At 36.6% G+C, this 20,669-nt stretch overlaps 1 protein-coding gene across 9 annotated transcripts in view; it reads left to right on the top strand.

The window, feature by feature from the left end:
- NFATC2 (nuclear factor of activated T cells 2) overlaps positions 1-20,669 on the top strand; it is a 204,640-nt gene that overhangs the window by 23,944 nt on the left and 160,027 nt on the right. For 6 of the 9 annotated variants that reach the window (XM_074210256.1, XM_074210258.1, XM_074210257.1 and 3 more), the window contains exons 2-3: positions 11,032-12,052; positions 14,008-14,179. In XM_074210256.1, the coding sequence (XP_074066357.1) occupies positions 11,032-12,052; positions 14,008-14,179 (1,193 nt within the window). The remainder of the gene's footprint in view (positions 1-11,031; positions 12,053-14,007; positions 14,180-20,669) is intronic. The other 3 variants (XM_074210259.1, XM_074210260.1, XM_074210253.1) reach the window with 2 other exon arrangements.

Genomic DNA, 20,669 nt, shown 5'->3' with positions numbered 1-20,669 from the left:
CCAATCTCCCAAAACAAAATTACAACTCAGTTTTATTTACTGTGAAGAACATGGTATTTCATCACTGAGAGTTGTTTAATCTTCCTGGTTGCTACTGATTGTTCAAGTCAGAGTCAGATCATCTCAACCGGTATATATGTTCAGTGGGCAGCTCCACCTGATTCTGGGAATCCCAGAATTGAATGAGCTGCTTTTAATCTTTTTGAAAATAAAAAGACAGAAAGGCAAATGGGAAGCTACCAAACATAATACTAATGATTGATGATGGGAGTCTTTAATAAAATAGTCCTTTATAATTTTACAAAGCATTTTCTGGCTAAGTGGTGCAATGCTTAGAGTGCTGGGCCTGGAGTCAGGAAGACTGGGTACTTTTTAGCTTTGTGATTTGGGACAAATCCTTTAATCTCTGCCTCATCTATAAAATGGAGATGATGACTGCATCTACTTCTCAGGGTTGTTAAAAAGGATCAACTGTGATAATATTTGGAAAGCACTTAGAATACTGGCCCATATTATTATTATTATCATCCTCATCATTGATCTAGTGCAATAGGCAAAGCCAAATAGCATGAACTCCATTTTGCAAACAGGAAACTTTCAGAAGTCATTTGTTCACTGTTATGGAACTAGCAAGGCTTGAGTTAGGATCTTTTGATTTCAAGCCTGATTCCCTTTTTAAAACATTTGCCTCTGAGATGATCCTGTGATAATAGGTTGGATGTTGTAGTGCATTCAGTACAGGACTTGGGAGTCAGGAAGACAAGTTTCAAATTCTGCCTCTCAGATGCTTACTAGCCAGGTGACCCTGGATAAGTCCCATGGTCAGAATCTATGTGATTCTCAGTTAACTACTCAGTTAAGTAAGAGATGCTTGATTTGATGATCTCTTCCAGACTTCTAGCTCTAAATCTTTTATCTTAATTGTGGTTTAGGGTATATATATGTGAGTGAAATCAACATTCCATCTATTTTGTTTAAAAACATGCCAGCTAGTCCTATTTGTATTTTAATACTCTCACCTCTTGCTGAGAACTCCCATCAGAAGGAAAAGGACTTCTGAATCCCTACCAAAGCACAATATCAAACTAATCTGTGCATACCTGAAAAGAGCTAAGGTCAAAGGCGAAAGAAAGCATCATGGACAGATTACTATATTCAGAGTTGGAAGACCTGAGTTTGAATCCTGATTCAGGTACTTTATTAATTTGTGATCCTGAGCAAGGCACTTTTACCTTCCCACCATGACTCTGTTTCTTCATTTACAAAATTAGTGGTTTGGACTTGATGGGCTCTAAATCCAAATCTATATTCTTTATATTCTGGTGTTTAGCTTCTACAGTAGTTGCATTAAAGAGGACATGTGGTCCATTTAATAAGTATGGTCTAATCATATAGGAGTGGCCCTTTAGGCCTGAGTCTGAGATCTGTAGCCAATGAGATCATCCTGGTTGCTATGGTAAGGAAAGGAATGTCATTAATTCAGGTTGGCAATGACCACTGCTTATGTGTGCCCAAGACAACAGGAACATGGTCTGGCACAAAGGCAGTAGGGAGAAAGTGTAAAAAAACCAAACCTCAATTGACTTTAAAGAATAGAGAAGTTACACTCCTAGAGTATGCCAAATGGTTCAATAGTCAATAAGACAATGAGTATGTCTTTCTGAATGAACCAGAGGGAATTCTGTTGAAAAGCTTCTTAATAGTGAAAAGAAACAATTCTTTTTTTGTTCAGCTTAGTGTTTAGCAAGGAGATATCTGGTCTACCAGGATCTGCTGCATAGGAATGTGGGGTGTGCACACTGGAAGAATTGCCTTCCAACATAGTAGATTTTCTTTCCACGTACTAGGTCTTCTAACCCTTACTTGATGGATTTAGTTCTGACAAGCTCTGTCAATGAGGCTTGATCAATTCCTCCTTCTAGAAAAAGATTTCCATGTCCTTCCAAAACTCAGAGCCCTTTCTATGCTTGCTAAATGAGGTGGCCAAGACAGTGTTCTCTGTTGTGATGTATCACTGCTCTTGGCTCTCTTCTCTTGCAATTTGATCTCTGTCCTGATGATCTGAGCCTCAAAAGAAATCCTTTCTTTATTCATTCATTCAAGACACACTTACTCATCATCTACTATGTGCAAGACCCTATATATAGAGTCAATGAAAAGATACAGAAATAAGTAAGATGTAGTCCTCCACAATTTGGTTACAGTTTAGTGGTGGTGGTGGGTTGAAGACACATACCCACATATAAAATAAATGAGAGGAAGAGGTGTGTATAAGAGGAGTGAAAAATTGCTTTGAGATTAGATTCAACATAGACAGGTAAGGCATAGAGACATTGTGATCAGGTAGGTAGTGCAATGAATAGAGTACCAGGCCTGGTGTCAGGAAGACTGAGATACTGTGTGACCCTGGACAAGTCACTTATCCTTGTTTGCCTCAGTTTCCTCATCTATAAAATGAACTGGAGAAGGAAATGGAAAACTATTCCAGTATCTTTGCCAAGATAATCCCAAATGGAGTCACAAAGAGTCAGAGACACAACTGAAATGACCGAACAAAAAGAGGTGTCAGATTCACCAGCAAAACTCCCATGGAGTAATTGGGAAATGTTTTTAAAATAATAAAAATACAACAAAAATAATGTTAATTTATGGTTTTTCTAAGTCAATATATGACCTGAAAGGGTATGCTTCGATTTGAATTTGACACCAGTGAATCACCTAATGTGCTGCATTCTTATAGTAGAGACCTGAGTTGAAATGCTGTTTTAGACACCTGATTGCCATATGACTCTGGGCAAGTCATTTAAACTCTCTCAGCCTCAGTTTTCTTATCTGTAAAAGAGGAGTAATTATGGCACCTACTTTACTTGCTCACAGAGTTATGAGCATCAAATGAGCTATATATATATTTATAAAATACTTTGGATAATAATATATATTATTATTATGCAGACAGATTTTTTAAACTGACAATTTCCCAATAGATGACTTTAACAAGTCATGCTTCTTTCTATTCTAGTTCATAACCAGAGAGTAGATCCTATCATTGCCAGCTGTAATTTTCCAAAAATTTTGTCTTTTTTTAGTTTGATTTGGTTTGCAGAGTTCATGAAATGTTTTTCTCCAAAAATAGTTGCTTCAAAGTTTGTGTGTGTGTGTGTGTGTGTGTGTGTGTGTGTGTGTGTTTGTGTATGTGTATGTTCAGAACTGCCATTTCAGCCATGCCAGCTTTTTAGCACAAACCAATATGTGCATCATTTGCAGACACTCTCGAGATTCAAGGTGTTTGGCCCAAATGAAGAAGTGTCTAAATATCATAACTATTAAATATCTATATCTGACTCTTCTAAATTCCAAAGAACTTTTAAACTAAGGGAACGGAAATTAGTGGAGAAAGATGACATATTTAAGAATAACATTATGGTAACTTCAGGATAAAGAAATGTTGCACAAGTTTTGTAATATCCATGTTAGCTTTCTGGATTTATCTGGATGATTTTTTTCCTATTGCCTTTCTCTCTCTCTCTCTCTCTCTCTCTCTCTCTCTCTCTCTCTCTCTCTCTCTCTCTCTCTCTCCCTCTCTCTTTTTCTGTCTCTTCCTTCCTTCCTTCCTTCCTTCCTTCCTTCCTTCCTTCCTTCCTTCCTTCCTTCCTTCCTTCCTTCCTTCCTTCCTTCCTTCCTTCCTTCCTTCCTTTCTTTCTTTCTTTCTTTCTTTCTTTCTTTCTTTCTTTCTTTCTTTCTTTCTTTCATACTAGTTATAGGGATCAGACTTATGATTTTACAGGGAAAGAGGGAATTCCTGGATAAGAAAATTTGATTTACCAATGGAAGTCGACAACTTCTTTACAATTTATAGTCTTAGAGCATTGCACTGAAAGGGTAAGTTCATGCCTGGCATCAAATAACAGTGTATTTTAGAGATGGGACTTTGAACTCATTTTTTTCTGACTCTGGGAAGGGAAGAAGAAGGGAGCAATAATTTATTAAGTACCTACTATGTGCCAGATGCCAAGCTAAGCACTTTACAAATATCGCATTTGATGAGACTACCTCTTTATCCATTACATCATACTGCCTTCCCCCACTCCCATATATTTGTGTATTTACATGATATATTACAATAACTTACCATAGATGCTGTGTGTGTTTGGCAGGCTTCTCAGTTACTGCTGATACTTAGTGATTCATTGATCATTAAGAAACCCATTATGGTTTCAGTGGGAGTACCTCTAGGAGATGCAGTGAATTTAAAATCTGTTATTTAAAGGCAACTGGCAGTCTTTTAAAAGGGGGCCTTTCATATGGGGAAAATGAATAGACCAGATGAAAAATCCATTTACCTTCCTCAAATTTTTTGTGATTCCTCTTAGTCCATTTGCTAAGGAAATTACGAGACATATTGGTGCCGAAGGCAGGATTTGCTCTCTTGCCCTCCATCTTCTCCTGTTTCTTTCTGCTGTAAAGCCACAATGCTGCATTTGTGGCATCCTAATCGTTTCCACAGCAACAGACTGTGATGTCTCAAACCCAGAGCTTGAGACTCCATATTACCTTGGGATGTGATCTCACCAAACAAGGAGGGTCAGACCACCTCAGGACATGGATGAGCACAACCCAGGATGTACAAGAAGCTTGGTTCTTTATCAAGTGGCACTCTTCTCTCTTCACAGACATGGAACAGAGCCCTAGCAGTGACACATATGTGAAAGCTAGCCCCCACACCCTTAAGTCATTAAATATCTCATAGCACCAGGAAAGCAAAAAAATTAAATGAACATTTAATACAGGTTCCCTGGCTGGGTTTCCATTTCAGTAACTCCATTCTACTTCCCCAAAGTCACAGATGGAGAAGTTATTCTCTTACTGCCCTAAAAGACCTGTTGGGTAGCTGTGTTGGCACCAACCAGCTGCCAAGTTCCACTTCAGACTTGGCTGCATGTCAGCAGTGGGTGAGTGACAAGGCTGAGACATGTGGCAGAAGAAAAGCACCAGAGGAGTCTACATTCCCTCATGCTGTACTTTTGACAATAGATTTCATTGTTTTAACTTTGTTGGCAGGAGGGGAGTTAATTCTTTTTTGAAAAGGCATCAGTTTTATTAATTTGAGTCAATTTTGCTTGTAAGCAGGCTATGCTGTCCTAGCAGGACCTAAGATTTCTCAGACCCTGGTGGCACAGCCCTTGAAATCCTATCATAATAAATAGAATAATTAATCTCTAGCTTTTTAAGAACTACAGAGCAGGTGCTTCAGATACTATGATCTCCATTTTACTGGTGAGGAAATAAGCTCAGAAATGTTAATTGATTTGTCCAGAGCGTCTAGCACCAAGTAAAGCACTGTTTCTACTGTATCACAGAGCTCACCTTTTGGGTGAAGGCATTGCTATTTCTAAGCCTATTTCCAAATGCAAATATGTCAGCAATACATTGCAATACCTGTGACTGTGGATTAATCTTATCAGATCCTTCTTTTTTCTGTAATAGGACAAATGCAAAGTTGGATGGATGGTGTTTTGGAAGAGGGGTTGGGGGATGGGGAAACAGACAAACTTTGCTGACTTAACAGTTTTGCTCAGAGTCCGCCCTGTCAAAGAAGACAAAGAGCACCAAAATGCTGACCAAGCCATTTTATTTTTGCTAGTGTTCTTCCTCCTTTTTTTGGAGGGGGTGGGGAGACTTGTACATGAAATGTCCTTATAGGGAATATTTCAAGGAAGGACGAATTTTTCCTTTTAAAGTTCTTTCTTCCCCTTCCACTGCACTAAGTCACACATCTGCCAGGACAATTGAATAAAACTTTAATCTAGGTCTCAACCTATGGGTGGTGATATTTGCAACCTTGTCATATCCTACATGATATTTCAGGGAGAGTGCTCAGGTCACATTTGACCAGAGTTGTGTTCAGACATGGGCTTCATGTTTTAGGAGGAAAAAGGACAACTGATGAGTCCAAGAGAGGGTGCTTGCATGGTAAGGGGGTTTCCCACAATGCCATTTCATGATTTTTTGAATTGTAGATGTTGAACCTAAGAAGAAGTGACTATGTCTTAAAATAGCTGAATGGCAATCATGGGGAAGATGGATGAGTTATTCTTTGTATGTCCAGAAGGCAGAATTAAGATCAATATTTGGAAATAACAGGGAGGAAGATTTTAGTTTACTTTAGAGCTGAATTACCACTTGCCAGGGATATTGTAGAGAGCATTTATGCATCAGATGGATTAAAAGCCTTCTAATTCCTTAATTCTATGATTCTCAATCAATCAATTAATATGTATTTATTAAAACCTATTATATGCCAAGCATTAGAATAGAAACAAAATGACTGAAATGAATCCTTCATGGGGAGAGCTTAGTTTTGGTGAGATCACCAGCAAAGATTAAAAGCTAGAGGCACTTGAGAGAGCATCCAGTCCAAATTCCTCATTTTTCAGATGAGGAACTGAGGCCAAGAGAAGGTAAAAGATTTGCCCATGAACACATAATAAGGAAATGATTGAAGTGGGACTTGAAGCCAAGTCTCTCTGATTCCAGATCTAGTCCTTCATCCATCATACTAAGTAAGGAGTGATTGAAGGAACCAGGGATATTTGGACTGAAGATGAGAAAACTTAATGAGGACAGGGTTAGCTTCCTTTAATTTCTGGAAGGATTCATGAAAAGATATCAGATACTTTGGCCCCTGAGAGCAGAAAGAAGAGTGATAGGTCAAAACTGCAGATAAACTAATTGAGACTTCAAATAAAAAATAAACAACAATAGTAATAATATTAATAATAATTAACATTTATGTAACAATGAGATAGAGTCTATTGTCATTCTCATTTTACAGATAAAAAACTTTGTGAGGTGGTGGGCTCTCCTTAAGTGGAAGTCTTTAAGCAAAGAATGAATAAAAACCTTTTCTGCAGAGGAGATTCTTGTATGGTACTGACCTCAGAAGTCTCTTCTAGTGCTGAAATACTGATATTCTAAGATTTAGTGTATATATAAGGGTAAACTTTAAGGACTGCTGGTGATTAGTATTTCTAAGATGACAAGAAGCACAATGGGGGACTATTACCATATTTGTTTTTTGACAAGGATCCTTCATTTCCATTTTATTTCTGGTGCTTACAATCTCTGCCACCATTTATTGGAAGGTGGAATTAAAAGAATAGATTGCTGACCTTGGAGACAGAAAATCCTGAGTCAGATTCTATCTCAGACACTTATTGCCATGTGACCCTGGTCAGCTAACTCACTTAACCCTCTCAATCTCAGGTTCCTCATCTCAAAATGGAGATAATAAGAATATCTACTGCACAGGAGTATAGTGAGGATTAAATGAGACCATATAGAAAGGGTTTTGCAAAATTTAAAGTACTTCATAAATGTAAATATTATTTTTATTAGAAAAATAATGAGTGTCTTTTGTCAAGGATTCTTATTTTCCCAGTTAAGATTTCTTTCTAATTACATGTAAAGATAACTTTCGACTTTCATTTTTGTAAGATTTGAATTCCAAATTTTTCTCCCCCCCTTTCTTCCTTCCCTGCTCCCCAAGACAGCAAGTAGTCTAATATAGGTTGTGCATTTATAATCATGTTAGATATATTTCCATTAGTCACATTGTGAAAGAAGAGCCAGAACAAAAGGGGAAAAAACTGAGAAATAAAAAAACACACAAAAAATTTAAAAAATGAAAATAGCAAGCTTTGGTCTGCTTTCAGATTCCATAATTCTTTCTCTGGATGTGTATAGAAATTGTCTTTGATCACTTTATAGCTGAAAAGAGTTAAATCTATCATAGCTGATCATTGCACAGTATTGCTGTTAATGTGTACCATGTTCTGATTCTGTTCACTTCATTCAGCATCAGTTCATGCAAGTCTTTCCAGATTTCTCTGAAATCCACCTACATATGATTTCTTGTAGAATAGTATTTCATTTCATTCATATACCACAACTTCTACAGTCATTTCCCAATTGATGGACATTCCATCAATATCCAATTCTTTTTTGGGCAATGATTCTTGAAACAATTTGATTGGATTCAAATTCTAGTCCTAGTTTTGTCAGTTTTAAGATTGTTGATCTCTTTCCCTGCACACTTTAGGAATTGTGCAATTTTAAACCACAGATGACATATCTTATGTGAGTGTGAATATGGTCTTTGGGAAAGCACAACTATTGTTTAAATGAAATAGAGACAAACTCATTTGATAAGGAAATAGTTCATCAATATCCTCCTTGCTTATGGTATTTACTGTCAAATGCTCAAGGGACCAAGGATTAAATTATTGTGAATTAAAATGTTACCTTCCCTCCCTGCTTCTAGATTCATCAAAAAATTTAAACAAAAATCAAAAACAAAACATGGCTCTTGCATTAAAGACAAATGTAAATATAGGAAATAATTTTGTTTAGTAAATGAGAACTTTTTTTCATTCTGAGATTGCAGCAATAATACAGCTAATGAAAATATTTCAGGTATTTTGCTTCTCAACATGGAGGGTGTGTTCATGATAAGGTTGAACAAATCCTTTTTTGATAAGGTCATATTATTCACTAAATCACATCTAGGGTATTGTTTAATTGATTTTAGCTGTGCAGTACATTTTAAAAATGCTGTAAATATAGATTTGACTTTGATCTTCTAACTTAATTCAAAAGTTAGCACTAATATTGCCGGGTACACTTACTTTTTTTTTTCATTTTTAAAAAAATTTGAAATTGGGGCGCCTGGGTGGTGCAGTGGATAGAGCACTGGCCCTGGAGTCAGGAGTACCTGAGTTCAAATTTGACCTCAGACACTTAATAATTACCTAGCTGTGTGGCCTTGGGCAAGTCACTTAACCCCATTTGCCTTGCAAAAAAAACCCCTAAAAAATAAAAAAAAAATGAAATTAGTCTTGATCTTGAACCCAAGTCTGTGTCAGATAAATGAAGCCCTGACTTCTGGATTTAACATAGGTTTTGTTTTGTTCCAAGTCCTGAGTAGAGAAAGGCCCAATCATTTTACCTGGGCCATTCTCTTGAGTGATAACTGATTCCTGAGAAGGAATCTCTTTGTGTAAAATTCAGAGTCTAAATATTACTCCTAGGGTCAATTCAGGGTGGATATTGTTAAGTATTATGGACCTTATATAGAGAGAGCTCCCTGTATAGTCTAAAGAAGATCCCGAGGTTGTTAGAGACATCTCTGTTGGAAGGATTGCCCACTATAAATGCACCTCTGTATGAAAAGCAAATTGTACACCCAAGCCTCCTGTGAGTAACTGACTGACTACTATGAACAATGATTTTGTTTTCCAAACACTAAATTGGGAAATATGATTTTGATGTATTATTCTTTTTTTTCAAAGTCTTGCTAGGAGAGAGGCAATGTTGCATAAAGGCGAGCTGACCTGGAAACCAGGATGATCTGGGTTCAAGTTTTGCCTCTGACTCATACATTGGCTAGGTAACCCTGGACTAAAGTCATTTAAATTCAGTATTCTAGGCAATTCTCAAAGACTATAACTTGTAGAGAAGGTGCTGATATATAGATTGAGGAATTTTCCTCAGCTGGGAGATCCCTATGTCAGTAAAATCACAGATCAAATCTCTATTTCTAATTATGATTTTTTTTATTTTTGCAAAGCAATGGGGTTAAGTGGCTTGCCCAAGGCCACACAGCTAGGGAATTATTAAGTGTCTGAGACCAGATTTGAACCCAGGTACTCCTGACTCCAGGGCCAGTGCTCTATCCACTGCACTACCTAGCCACCCCTGAATTCAGGTATTTCTGACTCCAGGGTCCGTGCTCTATTCACTGCACCACCTAATTGCCCCATAATTATGAATTTTTTAAAGTTCTTTTTTTCTTTTCTTTTGATTGGAACTGTCTTGGAGAATCTGAAATTTTTATTTGCCAGCAGTTCAAGTCCTTGAATTTTGTTAGTTCAGTTATTCAGAAGTGATTTGTTGAGTATTGCACATATATGAAGCCTTGAACATGTCTGGAAATAGATAAATCCAGGGATTTATAGTCTATTATGGGGTCTAAGGCACAATACATATGAAGTCAAATAACAATATAAGAGACAGGTAAGACAATTGGAACTTAAATACTTGAACAGGCTCCTGAAGGACTCTGTGAGAGGACAGGTACCAATGGAGGAACACTTTACAAGTCTTAGAGTCATGAGGGAGGGAACTTATGCTGAAGTGTCCCCTCCTTTGGGGGATAAACTGAGAAATTTGGTCCCTTGGGACTTTTTTGTTCTGCCACTAATACACTGTAAAACCTTTACAAGTAGCTAAACACATTCTAATTCCTCCTCCTCTTCCATTGTAAAATTGGGAAGACAATCTTCCCCTAGATAGAAGGGAATCCTAGAATAGGATTCATAGGGTTATCTTGAGGAAAATGCTTGTGAATGCTAAAACACTCTTAAGAAAAGTGAGTTGTTACTAATATTACTGGTTGGTATCTGAAGGATTGTATTGGGGCCAAATCAGCCAAGGGTCCTATTAGAGTCCCAGTTACATTGTGCTTCAGCTTGTGCTGTGTTCCCCTAATCGGGAATGCCCCCCTTTTATCTAAATCATGCTCATTTTTTCAAAGCCCACCTAAGGAAAAGTGGTACATTCTGGAAGTAGGCACACTGGTTTGGGTTGCAGGAAATATGGCTATTAGTTCCCAGTCTGTTAGGTGACCAAGTCACCTGCCCCTTTAGGCCTCAGCAGCATCTTCTGTAAAGTAAATTTGATGGACCAGAAGATTCTGACATCCTTTCCAACTTTGAACGAGCTCTGATTGTAAGATTTCATTGATCTAGCTGCATATAGGATATACTAAAATTGATTCAACTCTCCTCTCTGTTCTCATTGAATCTGGTATGAAGCTGCTTGCCTCATGCTCTCTACCTTTCCATTAGGTAACAAACTGAAGTTTTAGTTTGGGCTTTGGTGTTTTGTTTTTTAAAAAATAAAAAAATAAACCCATGATTGCTCAGCTTCGATAGTACTATTTTATAGCCTTAAAAGAGACCCTTCTTTTTCCAGAAGAACCGACTCCACATAATATCGTCAGCCCACCCTCTGGATGTCCTGATGATGTCCTGGATTATGGCCTCAAGCCATACACCCCCCCTCCTAGTAACTCTGCAGATCCCATGGGCAAATACGGACAGCCAGATAGCATAGGGTCAAAATGCTACCTAGACCCTGCAAAGCCTGTAGGGCCCTCGGCTTTGAGTCCTAGGATCGAGATCACTCCATCCCATGAACTGATACATTCGGGTGGGTCCTACCGCATCAGAGACACAGATCCTTTGGTAGAGCATCAGTCCAACTCCGCCACTGCTAGCCCAAGGTTTACTCTGCCGGTCCCTGGCTTTGAGGGCTACCGGGATCCACCTTGCTTAAGCCCCGCTAGTAGTGGCTCGTCTGCAAGTTTCATTTCAGAGACCAATTTCTCTCCCTACACATCACCGTGTGTCTCGCCCAATAATGGCCCTAGTGACGACCTTTGTCCTCAATTACAAAACATCCATACTCATTATTCTCCTAGAACCTCTCCAATAATGTCACCACGACCAAGCATCACAGAGGATACCTTCTTGGGACGACACTCACCCTCGCCCCGTCCCAACTCCAGGTCTTCATCGCCCGGTGCGAAGCGAAGGTACTCTTGTGCTGAGCTCTTCACTCCTCAGCTGCCCTCGGCCTCTCCACATCAGTCTAGGACCCCCTCTCCACAGGCCTTGCCCAACATCTCGCTGAGGGAAGACGGACCTTCAGTCACTTGCACCCAGTTGCCCAACTCTACCATTCTTATGGACACCATGAGCAATCTCACCACAGATCCCCCTTGTGGCATCCCCTCCAAGATGTGGAAAACCAGCCCTGACCCATCACCAGTTCCCTCCCAAAAACCCAACATGCCACGACACACTATCTATCCAAGTGTAGATTATCTTGGCCCTTGTGAGCAGGAGGAGAGGAGAAACTCAGCTCCAGAGTCGATTTTATTGGTGCCCCCAACTTGGCCAAAGCAACTGGTTCCTGCTATTCCTATTTGCAGGTGAGTTGTAAATTTTTAACATGGCTCTGCATGCAGATTAATTTTAAGTCTTTAGTTTCAATGCTTACTCAAGTTCAATAAATATTATTAAGCACAGCTACCTGCAGAGCACTGTGCTAGGCCCAGGGGGAGTTACAATCAAATGAAATAAAACATAGTTTTATCCCTCATAAAATTTAAAGTCTAATGGGAGCTCTAATGCACCCATAAATAACTATAATAGAAAATAAGTCATAGAAAGTACAAAAAGGAGATGCAAAGTGCTTTTGGATTTTTATATAATGAATTAAGACACATTTCTATCCAATAGATTACATTTTGTGAAGCCATGATACTGGATGAGATATTAAAATGGGTTTTCTAGTAATTTGGGAAGACATATGCTAGGGAAGCATGTCATGAGAACATCTCAGAGAATCTATGCCATTATGAATTATGTATGACATATATCTGGGGTTAAAGTAGAAGGTCAGTTTGACCCAATTCTCAGTGCTGTATTTTAGTAATGAATGGCTTCAAGGTGAACCTAACTAAATGACACAGAGTAGATTTATACCCTTAAGATCTTAGATTTACGAGACTGACTGTTCAGGGCTGAACTTCGTATTCTATTCTTAACTTGTTCTGCTTTTTAAAATGATCATTTGTTTAAAAAAATTAAAAGCAACAAAAAAACTTGGAATAAAAATTTAGGCCCAGAAAGAAAAAAGAATATTTAAATTCAGTGTTATTTTGATCATGTGGCTGAGATCAGTTATATGTTATAAAGAAAGTAGGTAGAAATAAATTCTGAACAGCATAAGTGATACATTGTCGACAAGAAGTAAGAAGACCTGAGGACTTTCCTTTCCTTTGCCTCTATCCCTTCACCTATAAAATAGGCATAATAATTGTACTACCTTCCTCACAGTTGTGAGGAAAGTGCTTTGCAAAATTTTAAGCCCTACAGTGGTGGTAACTATGAGGCTATCCATTTTAAATAGTACAGTCTTAAAGCAATATAGTATTAAAAATAGTTTGCTCTGAATGGAACATTCTATATATTTTACATTATCTTGTATTTACTTTCCTGAAATGTCATAAGACCATAGTAGTTAGAACTGGGAGGGACCTTTAAAGATCAATTTAAAAAAATACTAAATTTTATAGAAAAAAGATTAAATGACTTGCCCAAGGTCATTTAGGTAGTAAGAGATCAGAAAGTGGAAGACTTACTCTGATCTGGTATGTACTGATTCATAGAACTGTGGGACAGGACAACCTCGTCCCAGGACAACCCAGAACAACCCAACTCTGACTAACTCACTTCTGTGACCTCAGACATTTCTGTTACTGCTTCCTATCTGTAGGGTGAAATGATCTCTAAGTCCTCTTTGAGTTCTAAAATGTCAAGATCTAAGTTAACTGAATAACTAATAAATATCCAGCACTTTGCCAGGCTATGGGGTAGAGAAAAGAAATACCCTTTGCCAACAATGAATTTATAATCTAGTTTGAGCATCAAAAAAAAAATACAAAAAAGAAATCCCATAGCAAATAATAATAATTGACATTTTTATAGCACTTTAAAGTTTACAAAACAATAAAATATGAAATACTAATGAAATACTTAAAGCATAATTTAAACATAGGATAATAATTTTTTCTCTAAGATACTGAACTATTTAAAATTTTCAACTCAATTTAACAAACATTTATTAAGCGTGATGTTGCCAAGACAAAAATCACACAATGCTTGCCTTGGGCGAGGTTTACATCCTACTGAAATCAGTACCAAGATAGGATATCTCCACATTCCTCTGAAACATACCAAGATTGGGAAAGGCGTATGCATCAGACTCTTTAAAGTACATTTATTTTGGTCATGACAATTTGGAGTCTAGATAGAGATTTACATTTACATAGATTCTATGTGTTTCTTATATTCTGCTATTTTTGTTTTTAATTTCCTTCAGTATCCCAGTGACTGCATCCCTTCCACCTCTTGAATGGCCCCTTTCCAATCAATCGGGGTCATATGAATTACGGATTGAAGTGCAACCAAAGCCCCACCATCGAGCACATTATGAGACAGAGGGTAGTCGAGGGGCCGTCAAAGCTCCCACAGGAGGTCATCCTGTGGTCCAGGTATGAGTCTGTATTCTTCTTTGATCCAGCTCCTTATATTGATTGAATACTAAATGAGCTACCTTTGTTTCATAGCAGTCTTGTATAAGAATATGATCATAACCACTCTTCTGGAAAGGGGAATTTGGATCAATGGTTTGGAATTACTGCTTGTCATCCCTCTTGTAAACTAGGTGGTACAATGGATCAAGTGTGGGATCTGAAGTCAGAAGTCCCAAGTTTGATCTAGCCTCAGACTCTTATTACCTCTGTAATCCTGAACCAAGAACTTAGCCTTTCTCTGTCTCATTTTTCTCATCTGTTAAATGAGGAATAACATTAGCCTCTACCTTCCAGGGCTGCTGTGAGAATTAAATAAGGTAATATTGATAAAGTCCTTTGAAAATATTTAATCATTATATAGAATAAAAATGGTACAGAAATGGGTTTTCTTATGGCATTTTTCTTTCTGACCACAAATCACCAGAGAGAATTATTTTTGATGAGGTTTTTCAAAGTTTTGTCAACTATTAGTCAACATTTTGAGTTTGGGATGAAGGTATGGTTCCATCTCTTCCTTATCCAAATCTATCTAGTTTTCCTACCACTGACTCAATCACAGACATTCTTTAAATGTTCACTTACATATATCAAGGTCCAATTTCTCCTTAATTTTTAGGGGTTGAAGTATTCTTGTCATCTATTTATTCTGAGTAACCAGGAATCACTACATACAATCCAGGACATGTCTCCATGTCCATAAAGATGAGGGATTCTTAACCTGTCTGGGTCCTTTTATAACTATTTGATTATAATTAATTTTCTTTGTAATCCTGAGTATTTATTTAGTGAATTTGAAACTATTAATCAGAGGAGAGGGCTATAGGTTTCAACAAATTACCCAAGGATTCCTTGATGTGTAAAAAGATAAGTTAAAAAAATACTTGCTATAGATGAAATCCTACTAATTTGGACATCTCAAACCTACTGCTAGGGTATAATCTGCTCCTGAAGCAGTTGGTGGTCCAGGGGATAGAGCACTAAAATAAAAAAAGCCCTGAGTTCATAATCCTGACTCAGACATTTACTAGCTATGTGAATTTGGACAAATCACCTAACTGATGTCTGCCTCAGTTTTCTCAACTGTAAAATGGGGATAATAACAGCATCTGCTTCACAGGGTTGTAATAAAGATAAACTGAGTTATTGGTAAAGATTTAGCAGACTGCCTTGCACATAGTAAATGTTTAACAAATGCTTGTTTTCTCTTTCCTTCTTATCTATAGAGGATTCACATTCCATTAGGTTGTAAGTTCCTTGAAGGGAAGGGCTGTCTTTTGCCTCTTTTCATTTACCCAATGTAGACACATAGGAGACATTTAATAAATGGTTAATAATTGAATGATTGCTCCCAGTCCTCAAAGTTCTAAGATGCAAACTTTAGCAGCCTTGTCCAAGATCCACCTTCAATAAACCTTGATTAATTGCCTCCTATGAGTGGTACAGGGTGCCAGGTGATGGGAGAAAGGCAAAAGAAAATCAGTTCAGTTCCATATTTAATCACATTAATGAATGGAGAAAAAGATTCAGACAGCAGAACAAACAGGGCAATAATACAAACTTCAACTGAATTTGAAATTTCCAGTTGACATCAGATTTAGGAAAATTGTGTGTTGCATCTTACTCTTGTTTTAACTTCTTCCAGCCTGGGAGGAAACTTCCAAGAGGTGATATTGTTCACATTTATGATTATGAAAATGCGACATGACTTTAAAAGTTTTTGGCAGTATCATAAGAAGCTATATAGAAAGAGATCATTTTATTTCTAAAAATGAGATGTGATACTCTACTTTTTAGTGCAATTGGAATGAACCCATGAATTCAAAATGCTCTGTTGGAGAGGAGAAGAAATTTGGAGGAGAACATAGCTAGCAGTTGAATTTGGGTATCTTCTTAAAAGATTCAGCTACACCCAACTGAGTTGATAGTCTTTGACAATGTGACTGACAATTGCTTTTGTTAAGCTAGAGTCAGTCAATAAGGTGAGAAAAAAAGAGAGAAAATATATTTAAGTAATTTAGTATAATGTACTCTAATCTTTCCTTTTTCTATTTTTGGAACAGGATGCTGTGGTCCTCATGCAGAACAGTGCTATTCTATTCAAAGAGAGTTTTGCAAGATCAGGCTTTTATGTTTCCTAAGTTCTTTATTTTATGGGCTCTAATAATATCACAACTGAGAGTGATATGTATGAGTCCATTGTCATTTTGTCCTCTTGGCTGCTTATAGTAATTTTCAGATACTTGTACATAATAATCTCAATTGAACGTTTCCTAGGTTCCCCCCTCCCTTATTTGTTCACATAAAGAGTATTTTAAGAAAGTTATAATTATCATGTATTGTATTGTATAACCATGCATTGTATTTATTTTACAATAATTATGTGTCATGGCAATTATCATCAAATGAAAATGTACCAGGGAAATTATATTTTATCCTATATATAGTCAGAAATATAAAACCTAATGATAATAACACTTTTAGAAAGGCAGTGAAGTAGAGTGGATAGTGACTTGGATAGGATAGTGGATAGTAGGAGCCCAGAAGATGAGTGTTCAAGTCATATATATATATATATATATATATATATATATATATATATATATATATACATATATATGTATATATATAATATGTATGTATTAGTGGTGTGATCTTGAATAAGTCATTTGACTTGATAGTACTGTAGAGAACTCTCTTAAGAATTTAAGTTATAGAAGAGATGCCTTGCATTGAATTTCTTTCCTTGGAGTTCTTTATACCAAATAAGATCACAGATCCTGTCCTTGTCCCTATTTATCATTGACAAAGTCCTTTCATATACATTTACCATCCTATCCTTATAGCATCCTTATTAATTAGATATTGCAAATACTATCCCTCCTATTTTGTAGAAGAGAAACTGAGACTTAGAGCAGCTTGCCAATGGCATACAGTTTGTAGTAGTAGTAGGATTGTAATGGGGACATGATGCTTAAATTTAATGATCTTTCCACAGACCTATATTGCTTTGAGTTCACATTCATAAGTTTGATATTTTAGCTTCTTAAACAGATGTTCAGGCATATGAAGAAAATGTGGACAATTCCTTTATGTGTATTCATTACAAATGTTGAAAATATCAATTAGATTTAAGCCATGGTAAGAATTGTGGGTTTCACGTGGTCAAACACTATGTCCCAGAGCTGCACCTGCATGGTTTATGACATGAGAATCTGGACAAGACTAGTAAAAACCAAATGCTTTCATCTTTTACGAAAAAGCACATATATATTTGGCAGTGATTTCAGTCAACTGAATTTCAGCTTTTGGACTGTCTGCTATTCAGTTCAAATTATGTAAAAAGCAGGGCAGAAATAAACCAGACAAGGGGATTTTCTGGTTTTACTAGGCAGTGCTGTGATATTGAAAATAAGCAGAAGTCTGAGTAATTAGTTGTGAGAAGGTTTCATCCTTCCCCCCTTATTTATTAACTAGTTAAAATTAGTGTTCAGAGAGTCCTTTCCTCTTCTAAAACTGATAATAGGAGGCTCATTTGGATGTTATTGGGTTCAAATAATCTACCCAGTGATAAATTTCTAGCAACCATCCCTTCTATCTCACTCTCCGGGTAAACCTGGAGAAAGAAGTAGAGGAGGTATATAGTTGATTGGTTACTCAAACTTTAGGAGAAGTTCATATGGAGGAGAAGGGATCATTTGAAGCAGAAATTAACTTTTTCTGTCTATAAACAACAATGACAAAGACAAGTCCTCAGTGGGTAATCCTTGGCTTCTATTCCATTAAAAGATATTTATTTTACTTAGCAAGCATTTATTAAGAACCAACTATATACCAAAATACTATGGTATTTTGAGACAAAACAAAAGAAAACAATCATCTTTTCCCTCAACTAGTTTACTTTTTTATGGGTAGTAGGTAGAATGTGAAGAATGCAATATTTCTAGGTAAAGAAGATATTTTGAGAAGTCAGAGAATACTAACTGTGAAAATGTAATGGAAAGAGATTTATTTTTAGTGCACTTCAGTTTGAATTCTATTTCTACTGTTTGTGTGTCTCTAGATTAGTCACTTCTCTTCCCTGGGTCTAAGTCTTCTTATCTTTGAACTGATGATGCTAGACTAGAATATCTCTAAGATTATTTTCAATTCTAAATCTATAATTCTATGAAATGGTCAAGGAAATCTTGATGCAAGAACTGGAGTTTGTGCTGAGCTTTGAAGGACAGAAATGATTTAGATGGGTGAAAAAGAAGAAATTCTGCATGGGAGGGGGGAAGCAAGAAAACATTAGGTATTGTTAATAGCATAAGACTATGAGTAGGCCAATCTTGGCTAGAGCAGAAAGTACATGTCATGGTGTGGTATGAGATAAAATTGGATTGGGACCTCTTAGGACAAAATAAATTTTTATGTGAAGAATTAGTGGAAAAATTGATCTTGAAGGTATCTAAGTTATAAAGAGTAGAAAAGGCATTATAGTAGAATGGAAAAATGCTAGATTTAGTTAGAGAATTTGAGTTCTAATCTTGATTTTGATCCTGATTACTTCTATGACCTAGACTAAGCCATTTGCTGTCTCTGGATCTCTGTTTCTACATCTTTAGAATGAGGTGATTGTACTATATGATCTTTAATGTTCCTTCTTATCTCAAATTTGTGATCTTATGTTATGAAGATATATATATATATATATATATATGTATAGCACTACCATTTTATAAACACCAATAAAACCTTTTCCACAAATCTTAATGAGGTTGTAAGCAAAAAAAACTTAGAGGCACATGAGGTTTAGCTATTTCAAAAATAGTTTGATTAGAAATATAAGAAATCTTATATAACATTAATCTTGAAGGGTATATATGGCTTATATATGAACCATTCATTCAGCAAACTTTTTATTCCCAAAGGCAAAATGAAAAAAAAAACACTTCCTATCCTTAAGAGGTTTACATTTTACTAGAGGGGAAAAGAATTTATCATTTAAAGTGATAAACAAGTATGATATAATTTGAGCAGAGAGAGTGCATTCATAACTAGAAGGTCAGGAAATGCTCTTGTAGGGCATAGTGTCTGAGTTGAGCCTTGGAAAAAGCTAAAGATTCTAAGAGGCAGAATCTGTATATATTATAGGAATAGAGGAATGGGTACACAGGCACAAGATGGGAAGAGAACAGCAGATATGTCACTTTATTTGAGAAAAGAGGAAAATGTGAAGAAAACTATGAAATATCTCAAAAAGTAGACCAAATTTTAAAGACATTTAAATGCTAAGCTGAGGAGTTTCTGCTTATCTTTGAACCTCCCAATATATTTGAGAGGTCTGTGCTTAAGGAATATTATTTTGATAACTCTGTAGAAGGTGGATAGGAGAAGAAAGAGGAGAGAGATCCATTTGGAAGCCATTGCAATACCTGATGCAAGAAGTGATAAGGATCTGAACAAAATGTGGCCAAGTGAATGGATAGAATTAGTGTGGACAAGATCTGGCAAATTGAATAGTTGTAGGAAATGAATGAAAGTGAAAAGCTGAGGTTGATTGTGAGGAAGTAAGCTGGGGTGACTCAAAAATAATAGAAATAGAATGAGGGATAGGCTTAAGTAGTTGGGTGCATTCTGTGACAGTGAATTCTGTTTCAGATATGAGCCTCAGTTCCTCATCTGTATGTAATTGGGCTTGGACTGATTTCTATTTGGACATGCCTCGAACTGATTTCCCCTTAGGCAAAGGAAGTAGTTCCAGACACATCGGAATAAAATTCAGTCCAAGCCTGTCTGAATAACTAGTTACATATAAAATAAGGGGTTTGGACTAGGTGAATGTTAAGGTCCCTTATAACTCTAAATCCATAATCTTATGTTGAGATGCCTCTAGGACATTTAAGAAGAGATATCCCCCAGGTAAATGGTGACATAGGACCAGAGCAATGAAATAATTTTGAAGTATTTGATGATTGAAAGGCAAGCCATGGAAACAAGGACCTGAGGCTCTCTCTGAGTTTTACTGCCCACAGAATAAAACAAGACTAGAAAATGACCACAGTTTTGCTTTCAAACCTTCAAACTGTTCAGTTAAGTTCAACAAGCATTTATTAATAATCTATTTTGTGTGAGATTTTATGTTAAGTTTTTGAGTAACAAAGATGAAAAATAATTCTATCTTTGTCCTTAAGAAATGTACAGGCAAACAGAATAGTAACTCATTTTTGTAGTGCTTTGATCTTCTAAGCAAAATTCCTTTTCTCACAGCATTATTTGGGAAGTAGACAATGCAAATATTATTATATTCACTTTAAAAATGAAGAAACCAAAACTTAGAGAGGTTAACTGACTTGCCCATAGTCACATAGCTAGAAAGCATTAGAATTAGGATTTAAATCTGAGTTTTTTTTAACTTTCACTAACTGCATCATGTTACAATTTGAGATCTTGAAAAACAGAAGACTTC

Source organism: Macrotis lagotis, chromosome 1 (genome assembly GCF_037893015.1).
Source record: "Macrotis lagotis isolate mMagLag1 chromosome 1, bilby.v1.9.chrom.fasta, whole genome shotgun sequence".
NCBI lineage: Eukaryota > Metazoa > Chordata > Mammalia > Peramelemorphia > Peramelidae > Macrotis > Macrotis lagotis.
The sequence above is the reverse complement of the archived record's forward strand: the minus strand, read 5'-3'. Positions and strand labels throughout refer to the sequence as shown.